Below are 15,024 nucleotides of genomic sequence, written 5' to 3' on the forward strand. Positions count from 1 at the left end.
CAGACAGAATTTGCGAATTTATGTCCTTGACCTTTGACCTTTTGACATCAAAATCAATAAGGGTCTTCTTTAGTCCATAGGGAGTTGCTATGCAAATGTTCATTGTAAAAGCTCAAAGGGTTCTCGAGATATCGTGTGGAAACGAAAGCGTTACAGACAGACAGAAAGACGGATGGACGGACGGACGGACGGACGGACAGACCCAAGTTAATATCCCCCACTTTTCAAGCGGGGGACAATATACCCGCTAATGTTGATTGAAACAGTGTATTCAGATCAGGGTGGCTTAATTTGTTTGTCTATAGTGGAGAGGATCAGGCTTATTTAAGGGCTCTTAGTAGAGTAGAGTTTAAGACCGTGTTGTCGTGGATGATGTAGGATGATGAGGAGGTCGAGAACTATTGTTTGAAATATAAAAGCCTAGGCTATATCAACACGGATTTTATCTTTCAAACAACGTTTCTCGACCTCGGGGGATATCCTGCAACATCCAGGAAAACACGGAATTTTTTTTTCTTAAGTAACCATGCATTTTTGCATTTTTAGGTCACTTGGGTCATTTGCTATACGTTTTTCTTTGTCATCGACCGTCTGTGGTCGTACATTGTTCCTTACATGTAAGATAGGAACATTTTCTATGATCGGAATAAGAGTATTGAGCTTCCAAAATTCTAGAATTTATAATCTCAAGGTCAGGAGTTCTGATGCTAGGGCGGGCCTTCGATGAATGCTTAGAGAAAGTGCATTATTTTAAAAAAAATCTCATCCATTGTGTTAAGCAAAAAAAAAATATCAAGAGGAAGAGTAACTCTTTTAAAATTGTGAATATCAAGGCCCATGAGTCAGGGGTCATAGTGTTAGGGTGGGACTTGAATGGCTATAATGTATTGTGAAAATGCATTATCTCATTTGCTGGTCTGGTCTGGTCTGGCGAGGACTAGTCTTACTATTGATTAAATGATTAAAATGCATTAATTCTTAAAAAAATGACTACTCTGGTCCTGATTTAAAAGAAAAAAAACATGTAGATATTTATGTAGAGGAAGGGTGCATCTCTCAAAATCGAGTTCCCTGGTTTAGCGGTTCCGTTTTATTATCTATTATATGATGATGAAACAAGAGTATCAGCAGTCTTGTTTAAAGTCTTCATTTCGTAAGTTTTATGGTCGATACAATGACTTTGTCAGCAAATCCAAATTACCATTGAGAAAAATGCTGACTGACGTTTATCATACTAATAGTTAGTCCATTATTTATACACTAAATTGACCATAGATTTTCCAATTATTTCCTAATCATGACAATGAACACACGGCGGGTGTGACCGGTCAGAAGTGGATGCTCACTCCTCCATAGCACCTGATCCACCTCTGATGTTTCTGAGGTCCGTGTTTACTCTGCTCCTATTTTGTATTGTTTTATGGACTTTAAGATTGAATACTGTTCGTTATCCCCATACCCTCCTCATACTAGTTATGTAGTGAAAATGCATTTTTACTTTGGAACCTGTTTTTTGGTCTGGTGAATCATGTAGATGAGATAAGTGCAAAGTTGTAATGATTAAAGGATTCTTTTTCAAATGATGAGTTTCATGTCCATTGACTTAGGGAGAACGATAAGATAGGCTCTAAAGATCATATAATGGAAATGAATCAATGATTTCAGTATCAATCATTTATGATGGGTAAAGTTGCCTTTTAACAAATTATGAAACATATCGCCCCTCGGTTGCAGGTTGTTATGGGGTTGGACACACTTGATTATCTAGTTGAAATGCATTGTTCTTTGTTATTCTGATCTGCCTTAGGGTATTATGTAATCAAAGTAAGCATGCTAAGTTTTAAGTTATGATGAGCAATTATGTCCATATTCAAAATTGTGAATATCATGGTCTCTTGTTTAAAACACGAACCAGAATCAAACGTTGGTAAGTTACTGCATGGCACTTAGGTTACCTATAATGCCGATTGCCATCTGTTGTAATTGTTTCATGTAACTTTCAGGAGTCTGAAGTGGAAAGCCCAAGATCATCAGAAACACAGTTGATAACTCGATGTTGTCGTGTGTATATGGAAGTTTTATATAAATTCTCCGATCATCTTAAACCAGAGAAAAGCACAAACGAAGGTATTTCTGTCACAAACACACAACTGCTAAAGTTTTAATTTTCTGATTAAAGTCTTATTTTCCAATCCATAAAATGGGTCTAATGATTCTGTCGGGATTCTTATGTATATTATAGAAAAAATACACAAGTGTGACGAATATTTGCCATGCAGATATACAAGTACAATGTATAAGCATTAAGATTTATTCAAACATTTATTTGTCTTAAAAACAACGTTGAAGACACAGATGGGGTTATCATTAGGATATATTTGCCAATCTTGAATTCCTCATCGGCACCAAGATCACGACCTATATTTACCAAAGACTTTATTCGGTAATGACCAATATTTGCCGACAAAATCAAACTTTGACGAAGATAATTAAAATATAATTATGTTCAAAACAGGGGGTTATCTGTGGACTTCAAAGCACTGAATATTTATCTAAATAACTTTTGTGTGGGAAAAAATATAAAACATTTAGCCTACAGTTCTTTTCCCAATGCTATAATGCTACATGTTTATGGCAAAAAAAGGGGGGGGGGTTAGAATGCATGGAAAAGGGAAAAATAAAAAGTTTTCCAAAAACAGGTCCTATAATTTTGTCAAATTTATTAAAAAATAATTGTTCGTTAAATGAAATTGAGTCTATGCATGTGTATTGCTTATAGGTTTTGGAAATTTCTTCATAAATATGCTAAAAAACCAGATGCCATATGATTGCTCATCACAGTGGGAAATCTTGCCAAACGTATCCGAACACAATATCGAAGCTGACATGAAAAGACTTGATAGATTAATTGAGGTTGGACAAAGACTGAAGAAAATGCAAGAAGTCGTTCATTCAAAATCGCAAAACATACAACATGAAAAAGAAATTGAGCATATAGCAGAGGATCTAAAAAAGGTACGAATATATCAATTTAAAAACTAGTGCTAATTGTAACGGGGACCGTTACAGATGTTCCCCAAACGCTCCCCAAATCCCTTTTGGTGCCATATTTCCTGTAAGCTTCATTAAATAAGACAAACTCTGCATTTGAGACTTTAACAACTTTTACCCAGAAGTGTACCAAGTTCAATCAAATTTTAGCATTGCACGCGTGCGCATGTGAATGCATGTGCATAATGATCATATCATCTAGTCTACACAATCTATATATTTCAATATACTAAATATTAAAGTATTTAATCAAAAAGTATTAAAAATACGCTCATTCAAGTGTATTTTTGAATGTACTCATTTCACGTGCATGTACGGGCATACATGAGCATGGTGACCATACCTTATTGTAGAAGTTCATTACATCTATCTATGTTCTAAATCCCACCCCGTTTGGTTGAAAACCAAGGAAGTTATAGCTGTTTTAAGTTTCAGCCAATCAGATTGCAGCCCAAGTACACGCACGTGTATGCATGTGCATGGTGACCATACCTTCTTGTAGAAGTCCATTATATCTATCTATGTTCCAAATCCCATCCTGTTTGGTCGAAAACCAAGTGAGTTATAGCTATTTAAAGTTTGAGCCAATCAGATTGCAGCGCACGTGCATGCACGTGTTTTTATGAAAATTGCTATATATCATGTTGTAGAATATCTTATTGCATGGCAAAGTTCAAAATTTCAAAGGATTTTGTCAAAAAACAAGAAAGATATTGAGACTTTAGTTTCAGCCAATCAGAGCCAAGCGCACGTGCATGCGCGTGAGATCTTGCTATTTTGACCATGTCATATTGTCTGTGCTACTAATATATCCTAATGTTATGAGTTTCAAAGCATTTCATCAAAAATGTAAAAGGTTACGCTTACATTCATTATATTGATCATTTCTGGTGTTGCACGTGCGCGCTCTTGCAAGCACGTGCGCGCAAAATGACCTTCGTTCCACAAATCTACATAACATGTCTACTGACCCTAAAAACATTTCACCTTAGTCGGATGTGTAGTTTACGAGATCATTCGCGGACAAAAAAGTGCCCAGGAAGAAGAAAAATAATAATAATAAGAAACAGAGTAAAAACAATATGTTCCCCAACTTCGTTTGGGGAACATAACAAGTATAAATTGAAATTAAATCAGGCTCAGCATTATTGTTCTTCCTGCCCGATTGTCTGTATAAAATCAACACCAAACTATTTTTGTACAGTTTTCAAACGATTTCATAGCATATCGTCAAACACCCTAACTCCATCATTACCATAGCGTCGTCACACTCGGGAAACTCCGTTCTATGTGTTAACAAATGTGATTATTACGTCATTTTTTGCATACTGAGTATGCAAAATGAAATACTGAGATATTATATTTGTCAATTTCAAGAATGCATAAAAATGTTCTTGCGTTTATCCATGGGTATCTCCAACATGTGCGTCAACAAACTAATTTGCAAATGGCAACCATGTAATGAAGGTGTATGCTAAAGATTTAATATGACATACTATTTTAAATATGGCTAAAATATTTTATGTTGTCGGTCTACATTTGTATTAATGCATAACACGTTGGAGGCTACAACGATGATATAACGTACCAAATCTGGTCGCCCGCGTGGCGCAGTGGTTAGAGCGTCTGCTCTAGAGTCGCGAAGTAAGGAGTCAATCCTTACGTCGCGGGTTCGAATCCCACTGTGGGACGTGGTGACCTGTCTTTCGCATAAGACCGTATAAACCGATGCCCCGTGTCGCAGTAGGTGTTGGCACGAAAAAGATCCCTCCCTGCTGAAAGGCTCTGAGTGCCGAGCATAGGACAAAATTTGTAGCCCTCAACCGGCAAGTGGTGGCGTCTCCATATGAGTGAAAAAGTCTCGAGAGGGACGTACAACATACAACCAATCAATCAATTATACCAAAGCCGTTATATTAACGTTATTCTTCCTTTATACCTTTACTGTCATTTCTCTATATAAATTTGATACCCTCAAACTGCCTACATCTCTGTGAAGAGACTATTTTCCTCATCTGGGACTCTTCCCTCATGGATATTTAATTACATTTTTAAGCAATGGAAATGAAAAGTGGGCAAGAACTCTCTTACTGTGACGCATCAATGTTACTATGAAGTCTAAGGATTTTGACATGCAATGTCAAAAATCATATTTGATTTCTAGCAAAATGCTACAAAATATATCAGTAAAATCATTTATATTTAAGAAATAATTTTGTCATAGGTAACGATGCATAAGTTATCTTACATGTACCATCTTTGGAACCACATGCGTTTGTGAATATTTCGAATGCCTTAATATCTTTAAAAAATGTTTAAAATGAATATACGGTTTAATAAATTGCCTTTGATTGTTTTTAGTATAATAAAACAGTTATTGAATGGGAACTCAGGAAATAGGGAGGGAACCAAAAATTTGCCATTTTCCCCAATAACTGTAAGCTATTGCTGATATATATGTAGCCTAAATAAAACAAAAAATTAACCCTGTTTTATGTAGATTTATTTAAATATAAACAAAAAAAGGGTCAATATTCTTCTTTTGGCGCCTCAGTACATTTCAAATGACGTTTTTTGCACTGAAATGTATGTCTTTTTCTAGCTTCAGTATCTGTAGCGTTATGGTTTTATGTATTTTTGACCATAATGCTACAGATCCCGTAATGCAAAAAAACGTGCAATTTACGGAGCAATTTATTTTGTGCACTTTTAGGGAGAATTTATCAACTTTCCAGCATCGGTAAAATAACTACTTTTCACTCCCTAATTCTTGTCATATTATTCAACTACTCTGTATATTTTATCCAACAGCATGTACATGTACCTACCCTTTATACGTGTAGTCGTCTCTACAAGTGATTAATTCGCTTGATGAAATTTATATGTTAGATTGCTGAATATTCACTTCAAGCAAGTTTATTGCCTGAAACTATAAATGGTTGGGAGGTGAATAAGATACACATATATTTGCTACAGAATGCGTCTATAATTAGGGAGTAAAAGGTAGTTAATTGACCACTGCAAGAAAGTGGAGAAATTCTCCCTAAAAGGGTGCAAAAAATACTGCGCCGTAAATTGTACCTTTTTTGCCTAACGAGATCTGTAGCGTTTGGCCCAAGACAAATAAATATAATATAATATAAAAACATAACGCTACAGATCTGCAGCTAGTCTTTTTTTCAAAAATAACATATTTGACATTTTCCCTCTAAATGAATCAAGCGACAAAGTATGATATCATTTCTCTTAAAAAAGACACGTTAAAATTGTAACAAAAAAATCAAATTGATTTGCATATTATTTTACCTTTGTGCACTCATAAAATGTAATTTTTTCGGGCTTTTAAAATAAAACAAGCAAAAATTCGAATTTTTTTGTTTTAAGTCTGAAACTTTTGCTGAATTTATGCAGATTGAGCAAATATATCTGATATATTCAGAAAAGAAAATCAAAGGTGAGGGTCTACGATGAATATTTTTAGTTTAAAAACTGTTTAAAAACTTTTAAGTTTATTATAAAATTGCCTTAATTTTTTCCCGGACTTATCGAATATATTGACTTTATTTGTCAAAATTTATTGATAGAATTCATAGAAGTATTTCGATATTTTAGAACCAGCATTACACATTTCAATGCCCAAAATTTGCATCATCAGCAGCAAGTATCTAAAAAATGGAATCTAAACTGATCATATTTTAGATTAGATACTATAAAACGAATATTCTTCATTTGTGCTATTTTTCTTTCAAAGACAAATTATATATTTTATGTTCAAGATTCACAATCAACTACAAATACAATATTTTATTGTCAAAAAAAAACTGTCAATGAAACAGTATAATAAGATAAATCAAACTAGTCCATTCTGATCGTTAAAAAAACTTGGAGCTAAGAAGCACGTTTGTACTGCAGCCGTTTATCTGTAACGATACAAATCAACGGGTTTGTTATTATTCGAAACATATCATAAAGAGGTTAATCGCATGTTAATGAAGACGACGAAGAGGTTCAAATTCACAATAGTTTTAAATAGAAATCATAGAGTACGAGATTGTTCAAGAAATTTATTTTTACTCAACCTTAAGACATCTATGATACACACTATATATATATATATATATATATATATATATATATATATATATATATATATATATATATATATATATATATATATATATATATATATATATATATATAAGAAAAAATGACAAGGCAACAATGTTAGTAAAACGTAAGCGCTTTCTTCATTATTTCTTCAGACGTTTTACATTTCAAAACATTTCAAAAATGTGACGTAATAACGTTACCTGTCAGGTAACGTTATTACGTCACATTTTTGAAATGTAAAACGTCTGAAGAAATAATGAAGAAAGCGCTTACGTTTTACTAACATTGTTGCCTTGTCATTTTTTCTTATATTAATTACCGGACACAGTGATATTTCTTTTCATTTTTGGATATATATATATATATATATATATATATATATATATATATATATATATATATATATATATATATATATATATATATATATATATATATATATATATATATATATATATATATATATATATATATATATATATAATCCAAAAGTTTGAAAAAAAATCCACACAAGTATTTAAATAGTAAAAAATAACAGGACGCCGATTAAAACGGTTTCAATTGTATCATCGTGAGTTTTGACATATTGCTATAGATACAAACATTTCAAATTATATTGCGACGTCATGTAACGTAAAAAGTGTTCAGCTTTAGTACAGTTCATTATGTCATTATATTACGTTATTACGTTAAAAATTGGACAAATAATGCGGGAAAATTGTAAATTAATTGTCTATTATGACAGGGCATTTAGCTTTGGTTTAAACAATGAAAACATTTTATTTCATTGTTTAAACCAAAGCTAAATGCCCTATCATAATAGACAATTTACAATTTTCCCGCATTATTTGTCTAATTGTTAACGTTATAACGTAACATAATGACGTCACAATGAACTGTACTAAAGCGCAACACTTTTGACGTTACATGACGTCATAATATACTTTGAAATGTTTGTATCTATAGCAATATGTCAAAACTCCTGATGATACAATTGAAACCGGTAGAGTTTTAATCGGCGTTCTGTTATTTTTTATATATATATATATATATATATATATATATATATATATATATATATATATATATATATATATATATATATATATATATATATATATATATATATATATCAAACTCGATCCTGAACAAACCTGTGCTAGGTGTTTACGAAAGCTTTAAATTGCGTACCTGTCAGTGATTTCTTTTGATATTCATGAAAATCAAAGGACCAAAACTTCAACATGCAGCTTCGTATGCTGTGTATATCTATTACCTGACAATTTAAAATAATGACAAATAATAAAGATTATATTGAATGATAAAATTTAACTTAAAGGCCTTTGATAAACCTAATTGAGTATTGTCCTTTAAGAAAGAAGAAGGACAAAACAGTTTACTTGGGGGGATTGTATTTACCACGTTGATATTGTAGAGGGGCCAGATGACGGAGCTGGTTTTCACAAGGCGTAATATACACTGCCGTGATACACATTCTTTTAAGTAGCATTATATATACCCATTACCTGTATTTTCTGTTTATATAACTAAAACAATATTTATGTTTATTGCTTTGTGTAGCAAACAGGAAAGATTTAAGAGAACTATGTTAAGGAAGGTCAGAGTTCACATTCCTTTTACATCGTATTGGAAGTTGAATTGTGACGTCATTGAAATTTAACAAGCCACAAACATTAATTAACAACATGATCACGCGTAAATAACAAGTTAAATTCATTTATTATATCGATTATTTATAAAATCTTCTAAAATTGCAGTACTTAATAACAATAAAATCGAGTAATAGAAGAAAGCCTTTTGTCAAATATGACGTCATCAGCATTGACATGACGCAACACAGTTGATCCAGAGGACTAGAATCACCGGTTTATAATTACAGGAATGCTTAAATAAATATGATACCATTGCTAATTTTCAAGCCTAATCATTAAAACTAAAAGAAAATAATTTATTAAATACAATTTGTATAGAATATGAATTTATCTTGTAACAATGAAGTTGCATAGGGATAAGGAATGTAGAGAATATCGCTAAAACGATGAGCGTATTCGTAATTAACATCAAAAGTGCAAGGGCATAGACTATTTTGTTTGAGCTGAAATTTAGAATATTTAATGGTTATATTGTGTATATTTTGAAAAGTGCTGGGACCTGATCCTGGTGTGCATAATATTATTTTTATTTATAACAGAATTCAAGCGAAGTTGAAATTTTTTAGCTATTATAAGCATTTTCGGCAAAATTTTAAGCAATTCGCAAAAAGCACTGACTAGCTCCGAGCACTTTTATGGTCGAACAAATAAACCATTTTTAATGTGTATCAATTTCTTTTCTTGAAAAATAAGCGCTTGCCCTTGCACTATCTACATTTCCTACATTCTGCTTAACAATTCTATTTTTATATAATTCACGTGACACACAGCGGATACGTACGATATAACTGGTAATAACTACGGCCCAGTCCTATCCATTATTGATGGCTATATTACATTTTCTTCCAGTATTCAGTTGCTTTGTTACAATATTTAAAAAGAAATACTGTAAAACGAGAATATTTGGCGCACTACTAATTTTAGCGCCTTTGGCGCAAGAGCCCCTGAGCGCTAAAATTTATTGTGCGCTAAAGGATTTCTAAATATCATTTTTGTGTGTGTTCAAAGCTTTTACATAAGTACATGTAAACCGGAACACGCGATTACGTAATGTCGAAGGGCCGTTGAATTTTATATACACACTAGCATTGTACATGGTAGGATCGAACGAGAAATTCCTGCCAAATTATAATTTAATTAAACTATTGTACCCCAGTAGTTGTTACACGATTATTATGTTCCCCAAACGAAGTTTGGGAACATATTGTTTTTACTTTTTCTGAATCTTTTCTTTGTTCTCCGGTACTTTTTTGTCCGCGAGTGTTCTCGTAAACTACTCATCCGATCTAGGTGAAACCTTTTTAGGGTCACTAGGTATGTTATGTAGATGTGCGGAACGAAGGTCATTTTGCGCGCACGTGCGTGCAGGTGCGCGCACGTGTAACACGTGAAATGACCAATATAATAGACTTAGCCGTAACTTTTTAAATATTGGATGAAATGCTTTGAAACTCATAATATAAGGATATAATAGTAGTATAGACATGATGACATGGTCAAAATAGCAAGATCTCACGCGCATGCAGGTGCCCTTCGCTGCGATTGGCTGAAACTTAAAGTCTAAATATCTATTTTGTTTTCTGACAAAATCCTTTGAAATTTTGAACATAGTCTTACATTATGAAGATCTACAGCATGATATATAAGAATAATCATGAACTCACGCACATGCACGTGTGCTGCAATCTGATTGGCTAAAACTTTAAATGCCTACAACTTTCTTGGTTCTCAATAATACAGGGTGAAATTTCAAATATGAATAGATATAATGATTGCCTACATTATACTACTATCAAAAGTAAATACATGGACGTGCATGCACATGCGACCGCACACAATGTATTAAAAGACAGTATACTTGAGTGTTTGATGTTCATGCAGAATTAAGAACTTCTAAATGTCAAGACATGTAACATACTGAAGCATGCAGATCTTTTTACCCTTGACCTTGAAACTTAGGTCAAGGTCACTGGTAACCTGAATAAAATGTTGATATTAACTATTAACCAAAATCACCTTGACCTATGAACTTGAAATCGACCTTAACCTTTGTCCTTGACCCAAGGGTAAAAAGAAAGATGAAGTACATGTACATGTATCTAGAAACACCTTTCAGAGTTTATTTCGGTTGACAGGTTAGAAGTTAAAGAGGTGGTGGTTTTTAATGACCTTGACCTTTCATCCAAATGTCACAATCAATCTTAAGTTCTTGGAATAAGATACAAGATTCAACTCCAACGTTAAATAGGTTAAGAATAACCCCCCCCCCCACACACACACACACAAACAAATCAAATTAATGGCAACGTAGAGAATCACTGTTAAACTCAAATAACACCTCGGACCCAAATAAAATTTCAGGAAAACTGCAGAAAAGAGCTCGAGGAAAGTGTATTAAAATATTTCATTTGAGTTTCCAAAGTATATAGAAATTATTAATTTATACAGAAAAAATTACAAATTCTGTCGTGTTTAAAATTAAAGTGCAGATGACTAAAGTTGGCATATAAGCCTTTTATAGCCTATTTATTCAGATGTCGTTAATAGCATTCGATTCTACTGATTTGAAATAATATTTTAATACCAAGCATCCTTTGTTTAATTTACCTTTGAAATTTATTTGAATTTTTTTTAGAATTACGCAATCCCCAGAAATAGAAAAAATGGAAAAAATGAATAGTTCCGGTCAAAAAACCTTTATATATTTATTTACAAAGTATATAAAATTTTCCAGGCACAGGTATCAGAGTTGTCAAAATGGCCTGAGAGGAAATATTTAAAAAATTCTGAACAGAAAAGGAAAATCCCTTTTCCATGTATGGAACTACTATTGAATAAGTTCATTTTGATTGGTTAGGATTGACGTGATACCCTTAGTCGACTTTAACCCTGCCTTGTCGTCGGAATAAAACCAACTTTGAGCCCGAGGTTAAAATAAGTAGAGAAATAAAATGTGAATCGATATATTAAAAATATGACATATGCTTGAAAAATGGTAAATTTATATATGTATTTTTTTCTTTGATTCGCGGGATAGAAAGATATGTTAATCGCTTAATCATCATGCCATAATCATCTTGCATATGCATGTACATGTACGTGTGCGCGCATGCAAAACGTTAAACAATATATCGTTGATAGTTGATATCATTGTAACTTTTATATTCTTAAATGAAATCTTGGGATACTTAGCATATTTATAAAAGGTCTTAGAGGAATAAGGCACGATAAGGGACATGGGGAGCGTTTGGGGAACATCTGTAACGGTCCCCGTTACAATTAGCCCTAGTTATCATTAGCACTTTCAAAGTTTGGTTTCTCGGCGTGTCAATCATCTATCGCCTCGAGGTAAACAATGCAATCAAGCATGGCGATTGAGCTTGCACAATGATTAGGATTACCGTTTTATCGAAATAAATTTCTCTCGATGCATGCATTGTTTTAATATGATTTTAAATGAGTAAATACATGTATTCAATTTCTTTTCATAGAAAATAGAAATAAAATTAATATTTAACATTGTGCCACGTCCATGCGATAGCAGCAGGTGCCGGGGTAAAGTTAACGAAGGTTTACTGATATACGGGAGTACTAATGTGTTTCCGTGCTTGACTAACCAAAAGGTCAAATACAGATGTGGATAAAAAAAATATCAAATTAAAATTTTATATATTTTACTGACAAGTGCAAGCGCTAAAATTTATTTGCGCTAATGCATTCCCACTTGCGTTTGCGCTAAAATATGTATGCGCCAAATTTTCTCGTTTTACAGTAATACATATTAAAACGGTGCAAAGGGCACATTTTCCATATCGGTCCTTAACATAGATGAGAAACGTGGAGCATTGTCCGCGTATGGTGAAAGAGTTTGGGTACATGTACTTACGGAAATACGATGGGCATTTCAAAAGTTCTGACAACTGGTTAATAACAAATTAACCGTTTTACGGAAAATATTGAGATTGATATCACTGGAAAGATTAAAAAAATACGCAAAGATTATGACGTCACTTTATAATTTTTATGACGTAATAACTCCGAAAATGACGTCACATTATACATGTAGACTGATTAGCATACTGACCGTAAAAATGACGTAACAAAAAGAACAATTTGATTAAATTAAAATTTTCAAGACAACTTTTGCTCATTACTCGGACGTAAGCTAACGGAAGCAAATACAAGTTGGTGGAATGATAACATAGACAATAAACTATCATATGGTGTTTTATTTCAGAGATGGTTTTAGCGAGTGTCAAACTTAGCATGTTTTTGTCGAATCTCGCTGAAACTATTGCGTAAAAAATACCTAACTGTGAGGAAAAAAAACAAAGTTGACAATCAAAGAGAAATAGACGATCGCATGAAAATTTGATGGCATAAATTCGTCATGTCTTTCAACCATATTTGTTGGATCGATTAAGAATCAAACGAAGTTAAGTTTAGTGTGCCAGACATTTTCTCGTAAAATCAAAATGGCGGCAGCGCAGTTATATCCCCACCGTACCTCCACATATTCGCAAATTTTAATGCATGGAAAATAAATAACATTTTACATGTCTGTGTAACTTATATTTATTTATGGATTCAAAAGTCAAAAGCAGTAGTGAGTTTTGGGGCGCCGAAGTTGAATTAAAATGAAAAAATACGCACAGAATCAAGTCAGAGGCAAGATTTAGTACATTTCATTCGTAAACAGTAAGAGTCCTATTATTCAAAATATATTGGATGAAAACTGCATTAAAATACTTCAGTTTAATACAGGACAAGTTTAATTTCAAACAATGAAGAGCTATATGAAAGACCGAATCATGTAAATAAAAATCAGTCACGTGACACGGAACAGTGTGGTCGCTTTTTTCTGTTCTTGTGTTTTCCTGACAATTTTTGCCAAAATATCTATTTCTACACACTTAAAAACTGTTGGAAGTGGCGTAGGAAAGTTTTTGGCCTGTGTATATATTTTCATTTCATTTGGATTTGGATATTATGTTTGTTTTTTGTGATCTTTTTTGTGAATTATCTGATATCTTGGTGAACACTCTTCACCCCTGATCGCTTGTATTACACAGTGAGGTTTAAACTCCGTCATGGGTGATCGGGCAGAGGAACGTACGATCAAACCGCTATATTTAAAAGACCCAGAAATTCAATGCTCTGAAAATAACGGACTTCGATTCAATAGACTGTATTAGGAAAGTGATTGGAAATTCCTTACATTGTCTACAACTTGACCGGAATCTGTGGAGAGTTTACCTCAGTGATAGTGCCAGTAGAGAAAAGCTCTTAACAGAGGGAATACACATTCAAAACATTTCTATTTCTTTCTTTGACACAAATCCTTACTCGTCAGGTAGCCATAGTACCACAGAGAAAACTTTGAAAATCAGATTGTGTGGCCTTCCCCTATCTGATTCTGTAGACGATTCTGCTGTTCACGAATTACTAGAAAAACTCGAAGTCAAGCGTAAAAGTAACATTCTCTATGAGAAAATTCGCCACCCGGTTACAAATAGGATGACAAGTGTACTAAACGGGAATCGGTTTATTTACATAGAGCCTTTACCCGAAGAAAAGTATCTTCCCAGGATCAACTACCGTGCGGGCCTGCGCTGTCAGATATTCCATTACAACCAGCCTAAATCACAGAGGAAACTCACATGTAATAAATGCTGGGCCACAGATCATACCAGGAGGTACTGTAATAACGCTCCACGTTGTAAAGTGTGTAAACAGGAAGGGCACCAGTCAGGGGATGAAAAGTGTACGTGTTATTAAGTCCAAGAAAACGTAATTGCCTTAACGGCGAAGACGACGTGCTATCTAATTTTTTCCCCTGTGAAATAAATATTTATGGGATATCCCACAAATCAGCGGAACACGCCTTCCAGTACACAAAGGCCGTGAGATGTGGCGATCTCGAGTCAGCCAAACTGGTCCAGGAGGCCAGAGATGCCCTGTCTGCCAAAAGGTTTGGCGACAAGGTCAAACCCAACGATCAATGGTTCGAGACCAGGGAAGCGGTTATGACAGAAATAATCGAAAATAAATGCGTGCAAGTCCAAATGTTTCGGGAAAATTTAAGATCGGTAAAGAAGGACATTATATTCGCCGAATCAACCTACAGCGACATATGGGGCACTAGTTTGGATAAAAAGGGTACGGAGAACACCAAAATTGATTCATGGTC

At 33.7% G+C, this 15,024-nt stretch overlaps 1 protein-coding gene across 1 annotated transcript in view; it reads left to right on the forward strand.

Annotated features, from left to right (window-relative positions):
- LOC134243099 (uncharacterized) overlaps nucleotides 1-15,024 on the forward strand; it is an 89,225-nt gene that overhangs the window by 48,918 nt on the left and 25,283 nt on the right. The window contains exons 9-10 of the mRNA XM_062725314.1: nucleotides 2,004-2,127; nucleotides 2,780-3,015. Of these exons, the coding sequence (XP_062581298.1) occupies nucleotides 2,004-2,127; nucleotides 2,780-3,015 (360 nt within the window). The remainder of the gene's footprint in view (nucleotides 1-2,003; nucleotides 2,128-2,779; nucleotides 3,016-15,024) is intronic.

This window comes from Saccostrea cucullata, unplaced genomic scaffold (assembly GCF_032062105.1).
Source record: "Saccostrea cucullata isolate Sc308-1 unplaced genomic scaffold, CSIRO_AGI_Scuc_v1 ctg973, whole genome shotgun sequence".
NCBI lineage: Eukaryota > Metazoa > Mollusca > Bivalvia > Ostreida > Ostreidae > Saccostrea > Saccostrea cuccullata.